General features: G+C 43.1%; 1 protein-coding gene across 5 annotated transcripts; it reads left to right on the forward strand.

Annotated features, from left to right (window-relative positions):
* Positions 1 to 1,121: 1,121 nt before the first annotated feature.
* On the forward strand, positions 1,122 to 8,125 carry C14H11orf87 (chromosome 14 C11orf87 homolog). 5 transcript variants are annotated; one of them, XM_045371072.3, is made up of 2 exons: positions 1,122 to 1,256; positions 2,359 to 8,125. In XM_045371072.3, the coding sequence occupies exon 2, from the start codon at positions 2,620 to 2,622 to the stop codon at positions 3,211 to 3,213; it is 594 nt and encodes a 197-aa protein (XP_045227007.1). In that variant the 5' UTR covers positions 1,122 to 1,256; positions 2,359 to 2,619; the 3' UTR covers positions 3,214 to 8,125. The 5 variants fall into 5 exon arrangements, with proteins under 5 accessions (XP_045227007.1, XP_065385033.1, XP_065385032.1 ...); XM_065528961.2 differs by lacking the exon at positions 1,122 to 1,256 and adding an exon at positions 1,444 to 1,566; XM_065528960.2 differs by lacking the exon at positions 1,122 to 1,256 and adding an exon at positions 1,730 to 1,889.
* The last annotated feature ends 4,517 nt before the right edge of the window (positions 8,126 to 12,642 follow it).

The raw sequence follows: 12,642 nt of genomic DNA on the forward strand, positions 1-12,642 counted from the left end.
TATCAAGTAAGCTACAAGGCACTGTGCCAGACCCAAAGATAGAAAACAAGGAGGAAAGAAGAAAATACACATTTAGTAATACACCTGAGTGCCTTCAAACCATGCAATGTCTTTAGGTACTGTTCCCAGCTAGCTTCTCCAACAGAAAAATGAGCATACTCCATTTCAAAGCTGGATTCTGTAACTAAATGCACTATTCATATTTTTCCAAGCCTCCTAAACCAATAGTTACCTAGTCTCTTCCAAGATTTAGGGAGTCTGTTGAGTTCTTTTCTGGAAGTTCTATCCATTTTGCTAAAAGGTTGTGCTCCAAACACTTTACCAAGAATTAGGGCCAATGAAGGGGTACTTTGTGCAAGCTACAAATACTTGGAATTTTCATAAGGCAGTTCATTTCTGCCTTCCTGTGAATAATTTCATATTTCTTCCTTGTAAGACTATGCTTTGTGTGCTCATGAGTGTCTAGAGTGACAGAATAGAAGGAGTGTTTAATACATCGAGTGAGTCTGGGGCCTAGAGATGAGGATGTGAGGGCTGCAAGAAGGATCATGAATCAGATGGAGTGAAAGATAACTTGGAAACTCCAGGGGAGAAAAATGGTTAATTTCGATTGTTTAATTTGTTCAGGTTTGTGTTTTGGGTTCTGTCACACCTGTGTTGAGAAATGTCCCTGTCATCTAATGCACGCAGTTTATGTTCAGAACCAGGGGCAGCACAGAGAGGAATTGGGGGTGGGGGAAATTTTCATCAGCCACCAGGGAGAAAGTCTGATCTGTGCACTGATGGGAAATGGTTATCCAGGGTGTAAAAGTGTGATTCTGGGACCAAAGGGTCAGCTCTAGAACGAAATCAGACAGCTGGAGAACTGAAGATTCAACTCTTCCTAGGCAAGAGAGTGAGAAAGGTGGGTTGCTTGCAGGGTGGGGATGGGGGTTGCTCCTCCTAGTTCCTGGGCTGGAGAAGGGCAGCGAACTGGGAAGTGTCTGTCAGAGGCTCGCTATGCTAGGACAAGGTGCTGGGGTGCTAGGGTGGGTGGGGGCCTGAGGGGTGGCTTGGAGCCCTGGCAGTGGCTGCCTGACGTCACCGGCCTCTCTGGCAATAGGCTGCGAGCTCAGCTCGCTGAAGCGGCGGCGAAGGCGGCGGCAGCGGCAGCAGCAGCGCGGCTCGGTCTCTGGCCCATTCAATCCGCGCCTTCTGCAGCCGCCACTGCAGCCGCGCGGCGGGGGCTCCCTCCTTGCAGCCAGCTGGCGGTCCAGGTAAGAGACAAGGTGTGACTAAAGGCTTCTGATGGCCGGGTGGCCTGACGGCCGGGCGCGAGTGGGGAGGACAGCTCACGCGGCCTGTGCAGCCACCCCGGTCATAGCTCCAGCCCCCGGCCCCGGCCTCTGCCCCTGCCCCTGCCCCGGCTTGCTTGCGCGCTGCCTCGCTGCTCCGCAGTGCAACAGTTTGCAGCTGCCTCTTGGGAACAGCAAGGAGGCTCTCCTGTGCGCTGCGGGTCTATCGACTCCGGTACGCCGGAAAAAGCCTCGGGGCCTTCGGGCTGGGTCTAGGAAGGACTGAAAGAAGGTCTGTTCCCCAAACTTTGCAGGCGGGAACCCTCCTCTTTCCATTCCAGTTCCTCTAGAAAGAATCAGGCTACTGCCAAGTTGGGGGCATAGAGAGATGGGGAGGAGGGGGCCGTTTGTGGGAATGTGTCAGCTGAGAAAGATGCTTCAGCTGCTTTTTTTTGTTGTTTGGAGAGGGGAGAATGCCAGGGAAGAAGGCTGGAGAAGAGATGGAGCGCGTTCCTGCTCGTCAGCCGCGGTCGCGGACAGAGGCAGAGTGGGATGTGGTTCCAGGGGTATCCCTCTGGGAATGGGACCCAAGGGATCTGATGCCGTCCAGGGAGGGCAAGTCTGGAGGGGGAGGGAAAGGAAGGACTGCGTACCCGGAGCCCCCGCGGTGGCCCGGAGTGGGTGCTGGGAGGGGAGGGATCCAGGCGAAGACATCCACCGAGAGGGCGCAGAAAAGAGGAGAGCCGGAGCTCTGGGAAGTAGGGACTTCAATCCGAAGCGGCTGCTTGTCTGTTGCAATTATAAAGTTGTGAAGGGCGGAAGGGAGGTTGCCTTATCTGCTGAGTAATCTGCACCTCCGCGGTGCCGGCGTAGACCCCATCCTGTCGAGTGGGGTGAGCAGGCTGCTGGTGGCTCTGGTGCACGGCCACGGGTGGGCAGGCTGGGGTCCGCTGACCGAAAATACGGGCAGCGCCCAGCTCAGGCAGCGTGCCGAGAGGGCCGCTTTGCGGTGGTGGTTGATTCTTCCCGACCGCAATCCCCTGGGCAGCGGTCGAGATTCTAACTAAGCTTTGTGTCTTTGCAGCCTGGTGCCTCCGCGAAGGAAAGGTGCGCGTGTGAAGACGCGTTCCAGGTGGGATCGGCGAGGATCTCTCGGGCGCCGCTCACTCCTTGGTCGCCTTGCTTGCCAGCAGTTGCTCCCTTAGTCCTTGGCTTGCTCGCACACCCCCTCCCTCTACAGGGAGCAGTTTTGGGTGGCGTGGGCTCCGTCCTCTTCTTGGCTGGTGGGAACAGTGTGCCCAAGAGGGGAAGCCTAGTGGGCCCGGCCCCTCCCAGCCCCGCGCCAATGAGTGCCAGGGCGCCGAAGGAGCTGAGGCTGGCGTTGCCGCCGTGTCTCCTCAACCGGACCTTTGCTTCCCCCAACGCCAGCGGCAGCGGCAACACGGGTGCCCGCGGCCCAGGCGCAGGTGGCAGCGGCACCTGCATCACGCAGGTGGGACAGCAGCTTTTCCAGTCCTTCTCCTCCACGCTGGTGCTGATTGTCCTGGTTACCCTCATCTTCTGCCTCATCGTGCTGTCCCTCTCCACTTTCCACATCCACAAGCGTAGGATGAAGAAGCGGAAGATGCAGAGGGCTCAGGAGGAATATGAGCGGGATCACTGCAGCGGCAGCCGCGGTGGCGGGGGTCTGCCCCGACCTGGCAGGCAGGCCCCAACCCACACAAAGGAAACCCGGCTGGAGAGGCAGCCCCGGGACTCTCCCTTCTGTGCCCCTTCCAACGCCTCGTCGTCCTCCTCTTCGTCCCCTGGCCTCCTGTGCCAGGGTCCCTGTGCTCCTCCGCCTCCACCGCCAGCCTCCAGTCCCCAAGGAGCACACGCAGCTTCCTCCTGTTTGGACACAGCTGGCGAGGGCCTTTTGCAAACGGTGGTACTGTCCTGATCGTCTAGCCCCTCTCGTTCCCCGTCCTTGTTTCCATCATCTTTGCCATCCTTGCTTTTTTCCTCCTTCCTTCCTTTTCCATTTTCCTCTGGCCCCTCTTTTCCTCTTCCTGGTTTCCTTACCTGCCCTCCCCTTACTCTTGTTTCTCCTCCGCCGAGGCACTGTGCGGTATTTGTAAATATTGGGCGAGGAAAGTCTCGGAAGAAGAAATAACGCTGATAATAATACTTTATTAATATTTATAGTAATTATTATAATACTAATAACACAATCCAAGCGCATGACAAATCACATAATTTCTCATTGTCAATGAAGGATGCATCTTCCCACTCCAATCCGCGCTCCCCTCAATTAGGAGGAGAAACCGCACAAGCTACCAAATATATAAAAGGCATTGATTCCCGAAGCAAAGGGAGGGGAGGGGGCCCGGTAATGTACATAGCTGTCAAGTTAAGGTTTAGTTTCCTTCCTTCCCCTCTGACCCCTAAGCTTTCACTTTTTCTTTAGCTTCCCTCTCCTCCCCATTCCCACCCTCAGCCGGGCTCAGGCAATAGTATATTATAAAGAAAACGTCTACATTAAGCACCAGGACTGCAAGAGGGCATAGAGAATAGTCCCCAGAAAGTGTTTATGACAGGTACCCCTCGCCAGTCAGCCCATTTCTCACCCTTTGTTTAACTATTACCTATTACCTTTTCCAGGACAGAACCTTTAATTTACTTTTTAAAATGACCCTCGCTGGCCGAGCATAAGTACGTTAAAATCTTTAAATGAGTTTTTTAAAAAAGCTAACGCTTTCACTCCCTGCCCCGCCCCCACCCATACACCTTTGACCTGTGACATTTTCAGAATTTACAGAGGATCTGGGAGCTGTCCAGCCAGGTCTGGTGCTGAAGTCGCCTCACCGTTCTGATTACTTCCTCTAGTTGTGAAGGCGGAGGAGGGGCTGTTTTGGAAAATGACTATTCTGGCTTTTGGTTGGGTTCTTTCTTCTTTTTCTACAATCGAGTTAGCGTGTACTATTGGTTTTCTTATTATTAAACATTGCATAAGTTACCTTTTTTGTAAAAAAAAAAAAAAGTATTAGGTGATGTGCAGTACTGAAAGTGCAGTATCTAACCAACTAGAATGTTTCTGTTTTATTTTTAGAACAAGTGCACCTTTGTTATATATTTATTATATTGGTACCAAATACAGAAAAAAACTATAGTTCTGTACTATGTCCTCCAAACTGTATATTATTGTTCTTAATTTCCAGCTGTTGATATAATGGTTACCACTGGATGAGAAATTCAGTGGTGCAGACCTGGCTTCTGCTGTTTCCAGAAGTGTTCTTTTGTACCTTATTCTGTAGTAGACTGTTATAAAAAGATGACACACATGCTTTATTATTATTTTTTTTTTTGCAAATAATAGAAAAAAACACAACCACAGAAACAAACAAATAATGGATGTGCAAAAATGCCATCTATTAAAAACATGGTTAATATTTAAACAGTGCCTGTAGTTCTCCCTGCATGCAGTTACCACCTGGAGGCAGTGGTGTTTGTGCTTGCTTGTACTGTATGTGGTTGGGGATGAGACTGGTGGGGATGTTGGGCAATTTGGATGACAGGACATGCGAATTTCAAGAAAAGTTATATCCAGTAATTACTTATAGGATAAAAATGTTTGCAGCTTGTTTGTTTAGTTACAAATCTGTGCCTGCAGCAAAGGAAAGGCTATCTTTCTCAGTCTGTCCTAACTTCACTGAACATACAAAAACACTGAGAAAATAAGATAAATATTTTATTATTTTCTAATGCCAGACAAGGCCATCTATGTTAGAAATGGAATTAGTCTATAGTTATTTACCACTTTGTTTCCTTTGGTTGAATGATAGAAGAAGCCAGAAGCATATTACAATATTAGTTATATGCAGTGGCATCTCTTCTTGGAAATCAAGCCTTTGACAGCTATTCAAATTTTTGGAAAATGTATGAATGAAAATGATCTGCAAAAAGCTCTACCAAAAGAGTCCTTACTATCCTGCAGGGTGTAAGGCAACAGTGCCCCTATGAGCATCCCTCTCCCAAGCAACTAGTTGTTCTAAATTGTCTACTTGGTCCATACATATGTGCTCTTATCCAGAGGAAATATTACCTCTAATATTTTTGGTCATCTATTAAATTGTCCAAGCTCAGTCTGCATCTTTTATAAAAATAATTTAATAAACTTACTTTTAATCACCCATAAGATAATCACCTTTCCTGAAGCACAGAAGATCATCACTGAGGCATGCCATCTTGTAATATTAGGAAGACCAGGTATAATCTTTGGGTACAATATATTAAACAATGAACCAGTTTTTCTCCAGTGCCTTAGTCACTTCCTAGTAATAGGTAAAAGAGTGCATTAACTCCCTCAGGCCACTAGGGAATCCTTTAGTGCATCGGAGTTCTACATTGTACATCAGAATGACTAAGGCACTGCGAAGAAGAAAGTCCATTAATTTTTGTAGCTTACCCTCATCCAGTGGTAGCTCTTTAATACTTTATTACAGAACGACTTTTGGACTTGAAATTTGAATAGAATCAGGGACCCAGAAGGGAGCTTCGTCATTTCCAATGAGCTCCAATAAGTGCATGGATATTACTTTCTTCCCCTTATTTGGTGCACTTTCTACAGTGAATAATTTCCCATTTTATTAAAGCAATAAGATGTTCTGTTGTGAGCAGTGCTGGATAACGATTCCATTTTCTTGGTGCTGAAGCTACGCATATGTTCTTGCCTTATGAATCATAGTATATTCAAGGCATGCAATAATAATCCCCTTCCAAGGAGCAGCCTGTACACTCTGTGGGGTAATTATGAAATTGTCCTACATCATTTTCCCCCAAAGGAATGCAAGGAGCAAGAAAAATAAAAGCATTATGTATATTGTAAAACAAATGATCTCAATACCTCTCAACATGGGCACACATCTGTAATACACTTTTATTGTGCACCTTTAAATGTGTATGCCTTTCTCCATTAATTGACTGTAGTTTAATATTTTTAATAGTGCTCTGTGTAAAGATGATGCAGTTTGTGAGTCAGATTTCATACTGAGCTTAATATACTCAGAACCTAAGCTTCCAGTGGTATCACTTGTGATTTTTTTATGAGATAGAGAATTACATGAAATTCTAGTAAGCCAGTTCCCACACCAAATTATTTCAATAAGCACACATCCAAGCAATTTATACAGACCTTGTTTAAAGCACTGCTTCTTATAGAGCTCAATTGGCAGTCTCAGGAGTTTGGGATGCTACCAACAGGGCATTGAGGTTTTCATTTTTATGAAACAAAAGGCAATCTGGAAATAGCTAAATTTGTTTTAAGGATTTTATTCACTGATGTCCCGTCAAACTAATTGCTTCAAACCCCTATAGCTACAGCTTAACTTCTGCACTTGCTATTCAGTATTAATAAGGTGGCATGCTTGATTCTTATTGTTTTTAAAAATGAGAAAATTTGGAGAGAGAATACTATTATGTCAACTGTACAAGACTCTGAATCTTAAAGACGTAGATGGATATAATCTTTAGACTTTATATACATCCATAGATATGTATTTATATATGCATACGTTTTGTATAAATTTACAATTGACTTTTTGTATTCTCTTTTCTGTCATTACAAGAATGAGATGGAAACCAAAATAGTTGTTCCATCCTCTTATCCAAAGAGGATACTGAAAAGTCAGGTATGTGCATGCACTTATTTCTCTGGGGTCAAATCAGAATGACTTTCTCTTTAATAATGAAAGGGGAGAGTCCTGGTTAGCTTGGAAAACTGGTAATTAGATAAGCTTCCTTTCCTAGGTTAGTGACAATGTAGCAATGATGATAAAGTTATGACCCATATCAATGTGGTCTAAATATCTAGATGGAAAGCAAAAATATCCAGAAGAGGTTTAGGGCCATCTAAACCACAAACCTGGAACCTGGATTGTGGTTTGATGTTTTTTATTTTCAACCTATATGTTGTGTAGAGATACAATTTATATCTGCATAGCTAAAGGTAAAGTGAAAATATGACTATTATCTGTTTAGTTTGATAAATCATTTTTGGATAATATGGGTAAAATTAGCTTTAAGAAACTTCTTTGACATCTGACTTTTCCACCATTTCTATCTGCATCAATTGTATTAATTAGATAATGGTTAAATTTTATTTTTTTATCATGTAGACATATGCTTTAATGCTTTTCTGTGGGTGAAAGTTGAACAGTTGCTAGCTGATATTATGTGGAAGTTACAGGTTAAATTAGAACCAGAAATTTTAACATAATCTTATCAGGTTCCTTAGTCCCATTCCCATGTGAATCTGAACTTTGAATTTGAATCTGAAAGGCCTTTGAATTTGGATCTGAAAGGCCTACTTATTTGGGTCATTTTTTATTGGAACTTGTGATTGTGACTCACAGATGTTTCAGTTCATATTAGAATAAATTGCCCAATCTATAAGAGTGTTTAATCATTGGAATGAATGTAAATCTGATTCTGATTTGGTTTGCTATTTATTTGGTAACATTTGAGAAACAGCTAATATGGCTCGACATTAATACTTATTAATGTCACCAACCTAATAATACAATTGGTGCCATGTATGAATGCTTAGCTGACAATAAGAATTTAATTAACTTTATTTGGAGACAATGACTTCTCAAGGAGGTCCTACCCATTTGAGGTAGGGATATTTCCCTTACAGTTGTGATTACAAGGGATTGTTTCTATAGAGAGATTAACAACAACAACAGTAACAATGATGACAACAACAGAAAAACTGACTTTTGAACTTGAGTATATCCAATAGATAGAAGAAAAAAGATTAGAATTCATGGAAAATTTGTTTTGCTTTTCTATCAATAAAAGAGTTTTCTTGTTAATTGGCTTTTTGGACAGTATTTCCTTACCAATTTAATATATAATATACCAGGATAACATAATTACTTACTCTATTATACTCAGATGCTCAAAGAAATTATATTGTTTTCAAAAAATTTTTATAACTTATCTGCTCTTCCTCACAAACCAACTACATCTTAGAAATGGGATGTGTATAAAATTTAGGACAACCCAATAAACAGTCCAGTATAATAAGGTAGCAGCTCCTTTACACAGATGCTCAGGATCTTGAGGTCATATGCTTAAAATCTCAGATTTCCTCTTTCTCTGCCTCCGCTTCTCTAATATAATATAATCAGGTATATCAGGAAGGGATGTGGCTGACATGATTTTGTGCCAATTAAGGGAAAGGTAGCCTCCAACCCGTCTGATGGATCCTAGCTGAACCCTGCTGAAAGGATCTGTTCCCTTGTTTGAAGTGCTATTGTCCTACTGGCTTTTGTGTTGGCATTTACCACAGCAATTTTACACCATGGACGTTTGTCCTCCATTTCAAACACATACATCCTGACACTGGCCATCTATAGGTCCACCAGTGCTCTTACACAATGTCCCCTTCTTGGAGATTCAGGAAGTTCTGGGTGCCCTGCATGCCATGGACCTATTGGTGAAAAGCCTGGGTATATCTTGGGTTTATTCATCTATCCATCCACCTCCTCCTCCACCTCAATTCTACTAATCTTACTTCATGTTGGATGGTGCCATGAGGGTTTCTTCTGAGGTCTTGAGACCCAAACTAATATATTTAAGGGAAGGGAGTTTATCATTTATCTCCAATCCTTGAGCTTCTCCAAAGCTATTTAGATGTTTTCAAGCCAACACCACTCCTTTGGCTCCTAAATATATGTGAAGAGGAGCATGAAAGCTTTAATGGCCACCTGCTTCACTTTTCTCTTACTTTTCTCAAAATTGCTCCAAACTGCAAGAAGCAAATATTTCCCTTAATGCCTACTTTTCTCTACCCAAGACTCCCCTCCTCCTATGGTTAGTTTCCTGCTTCTGCAATGGACTTAATCATCTTCTTCCTGATGTCAGCATTATGATTAACTCTTAATGGCAGTTGGACAGGGTGTAAGAGACAAAAAGGTAAGCTTATTAAGAAGGGATCCTAAATCAGGACCTATTTGAAACATTATGCCACACACCATAGTAAATTTCCGTATTCCTACAAGGGACATGTACTCATGATTAAGCTCCTGCCCTCCCCTTTTCCATGAAGGTGGGAGCTTGATTATCTTGATCGTATTTTCATATTAACTTCTACTCAGTTCCTCTAAATTGGCTAGAAAATCTGAGTACTAAACCTTATATCACTCTATGTCCCTAAGAAGGCACAAACTCTACCAAATACTGGACTATTATTTCACCCTATCCCTTACCCTTTAGGAGCTGCAGATTGTGTGTAGGAAATACTTCTCTTAAGCTTGGATAAACTTCGAGTGGATCTTGAATACTGGAGTGGAGATGAGTAGCTACTCGATGTAAAGGCAGCAGCAAGTAAGGATTGGTACAACCCTATCCCTAGCCATTGTCCTCTGTATCCCCAGTAGGTATATGTGCTCTAACTTCAGCTGTTTGGCTCAAGAGAGGGATGAGTAGTAACTCAGCTAGCTCTTACAAGACAAGCATGGTTCCATTCCCCAACTCCTTCAATCTCTCTGGGTGGATTAATTTATGAAATATTAGCTGTGTATTCTCTTTCTGATTAGTTGTTGAAATCCAGTCACTCTTTCCAGAATATCATCTCCAGATATGTTCCAGGCTTGAATTGATGCTGATAATATTGGGTTTCCCTCTCTCAAAAAGTGGCTCTACCTTTTAAAACTTTACAAAACAAGAAGCTCTTGTGATAACCTTTCTTAACCCCTCTTTTCCAACTTGTGCTGAATATCATCTATCTGTGTTTGCAAATCATGTCTCTTCTTGGATCATGACCTTAACTCAGGATTTTAAATTTTAGCCTAGAGGTTTGTAGTCACTTTGTGGTACAAAATTTTCAGCACATGGAATCTCAAAAATTTAGGAAAGCCGCTACTAACCTCAATGTATTTAGGTGGCAAAAATGCATTGAGATGACAAAAATACTCACTCTTCACATACAGATGTGCAAAACAAATGTGGCTACTTCATTTTCCTATAATTCATCTTATCTTCCTCACAGGGACCTATTTGCTTGGTAGTTTTCTTAAGAAAGTCACCACATTATCAAATTTTCTCTTTCCTGTGCCCCTTTCCAAGGCTGTGTCTGGGTATAATTTATGTTATCTCATGGTGGCAGAGGAAAAAGGCTCCTCAGATCTATGCAGAGTTCAAGGAATCCTTGCTGGTTCAACTGGAGAGTGGCCAGTCTGGTTTGCTTCCCAAACTGGTGGCTGCTATGCTACAGCAAGTCCTATCTTGTACCCCCAGTTGGAGCCCAGGATCCTGGACAATTTTCCAGTCTCATACTTTGAGTCTACCATGGCTTTTTGTTCCAACTGAAGAATTTTGCCATTTTACTGTATTCTAAGCATCCGCATCCCTGGGCTCCTTTAACTGGGACAAATGGGAATTTCTGGGTTCTATTCAGATGATAGAAAACAAGAAGCCTTCTAGTAGCCTACTGCCATGACCATCACCCCATTGCCACCGCCTTCTTGTTGGAAACAGGAAAGTACAGTAGCTCTCTCTATTAAGGTTTCCCACTAGTAAAGACATGGATACTTGCTAAAACCCTTACTACCCTCAACGTTCTCTGGCTTCCGGATCCTATCAGAATGCTTATTATTGGATCCCTCTCTATTGCAATTTTTCTCTGAATCAAGGGGCTTGGGGAGCAAGAGTCTTACAATTCATCTTCCTCAGTCATTATTAGACTCCTCTCTCTCCCCTCCCCGAATTACCCAGGACTGGAAAGGATAGACTTTTCTATGTGGTCCCTTAAGGACTTCCTTTAGTACAAAGGTGTAATCAGACAGGAAAGTGTAGATTTGGGGCTTTTTGCTTTCTACACACCACATTCTATACATTGACTGTAGCTTCACGGCTGTCTTAAAATGGAAACTAGAATGTGGAAGAGAGATAAATGAGCCTACATGGGAAGGCATGTCAGCAATATTTTGTTAGTTACACTTGAATATACGTAGGTGATTATTTCAAATTGCATGGTAGGAATTCAATGACGACAGAAATAACACTGTTTCCCCCTTTGCTTGCCAAAGTATGAACCCTTAATTCCGTATGAACTAAGTTAAAAGCTTAGTTCCTGTGATTAATGTATCTTCTGGCAAGCACCCTTGAGAAAGATCATAACTGCCAGCAGTCTTTGCACCTCCATATGGATTGGCCTTTTTTAGGGATCCCCTGATGGAAAGGAGAGGAGGGAGTACAGGTCACTCAGTTCCAAAGGGGAGTAAAGAACAAAGAAAGGGGAGTAAAGAACAAAGAAAGGAGAGGCAGAGAAAGGCTCACTTCTCTACGTTTGGTGGCAAAAGCTTCCCTGGGGGCATCCCTCCCACACCCACCATCACAAGTTTTCCTGGTGGGAGATGCATAAAAGATTGTGCTCTACAAGTGGAAATTGGCCATGCTGTGTGGCAGGATTATTTTCAGGGTCTACCTTGGTTACTTCTGTTCTTAAACTTTTAGGTAGTTTCATTTCTTTGTCCCAGGGAAACTGTCCTATTACTGACCGTTGTCAATCAGCCTGCAGTCCTTGCTGTTATGACCACATTCTGATAACAAATTAGCTAATCCTTGCTTGACCACTGACTAGGTGTCATTGACTGATACATGTATCCAGTTGAAGAGATAATCCCTTTGAACCCTTCAGCTCTAATATTGAGAGTTTATTCAGTCAACAGATATTTATTGTAAGCCAAATATATGGCAGACATCATTTTGTCCCAGAAATGCAGCCGTAAACAATGTAAGCAAATGTCCTGCCCTCACGGGGGTTTCTTCTAGTGGAGAGAGATAATAAACAAAACACCTAAGTAAGTTCTGGAGTACATTACAGAGAGAAAAGTACTATGAAGACAAAGAGAGGAAGGGCGGGGCGGGGTGAGGGTGTGGTTTTTAAAGAGGGTGGTTAGAGACAGCCTCTGATATTTGAGCAAAGACTTGAAGAAGCCATGCAGATGTAAGGTTTAATTGAATAAAAATTGTTTGTATAGAAGAAGTTTTGAAAACTAATTTCACCCAGCCTCCTAATTTTATAAATGAGCAAATTGGATTTTGGTAAGAAGAAGGCAAAAAAACTTACGCTTACAGAACATTGTGTCAGGTACTGACACTCCCAAACTAGAGAGGAGTGATGAAATCTGCTGGTACTTTGAGTAGTTTGTAGTCTAATTAACCAATAAATTTAAATTTGATTCAAGTGTGGTAATAAATGTGTGAAAAAGTACTTCAAAGCACAAAGAAGTAACAACTAAGTCTATCTGGGAAGGTTAGGAAAAGGTTTCCCATATTTTAGTTGGGTTTTGAGGCATAAGCAGCAATTCACCAAAATAAGAAA

This window comes from Macaca fascicularis, chromosome 14, assembly GCF_037993035.2.
Source record: "Macaca fascicularis isolate 582-1 chromosome 14, T2T-MFA8v1.1".
Lineage (NCBI taxonomy): Eukaryota > Metazoa > Chordata > Mammalia > Primates > Cercopithecidae > Macaca > Macaca fascicularis.

Coding starts and splice junctions, on each gene's coding strand:
- C14H11orf87 (XM_045371074.3), top strand. CDS start 1,748: ATGCCAGGGAAGAAGGCTGGAGAAGAGATGGAGCGCGTTCCTGCTCGT. Junction 1,841..2,358: donor AGTGGGATGTGGTTCCAGGG/GTATCCCTCTGG, acceptor GTGTCTTTGCAG/CCTGGTGCCTCCGCGAAGGA.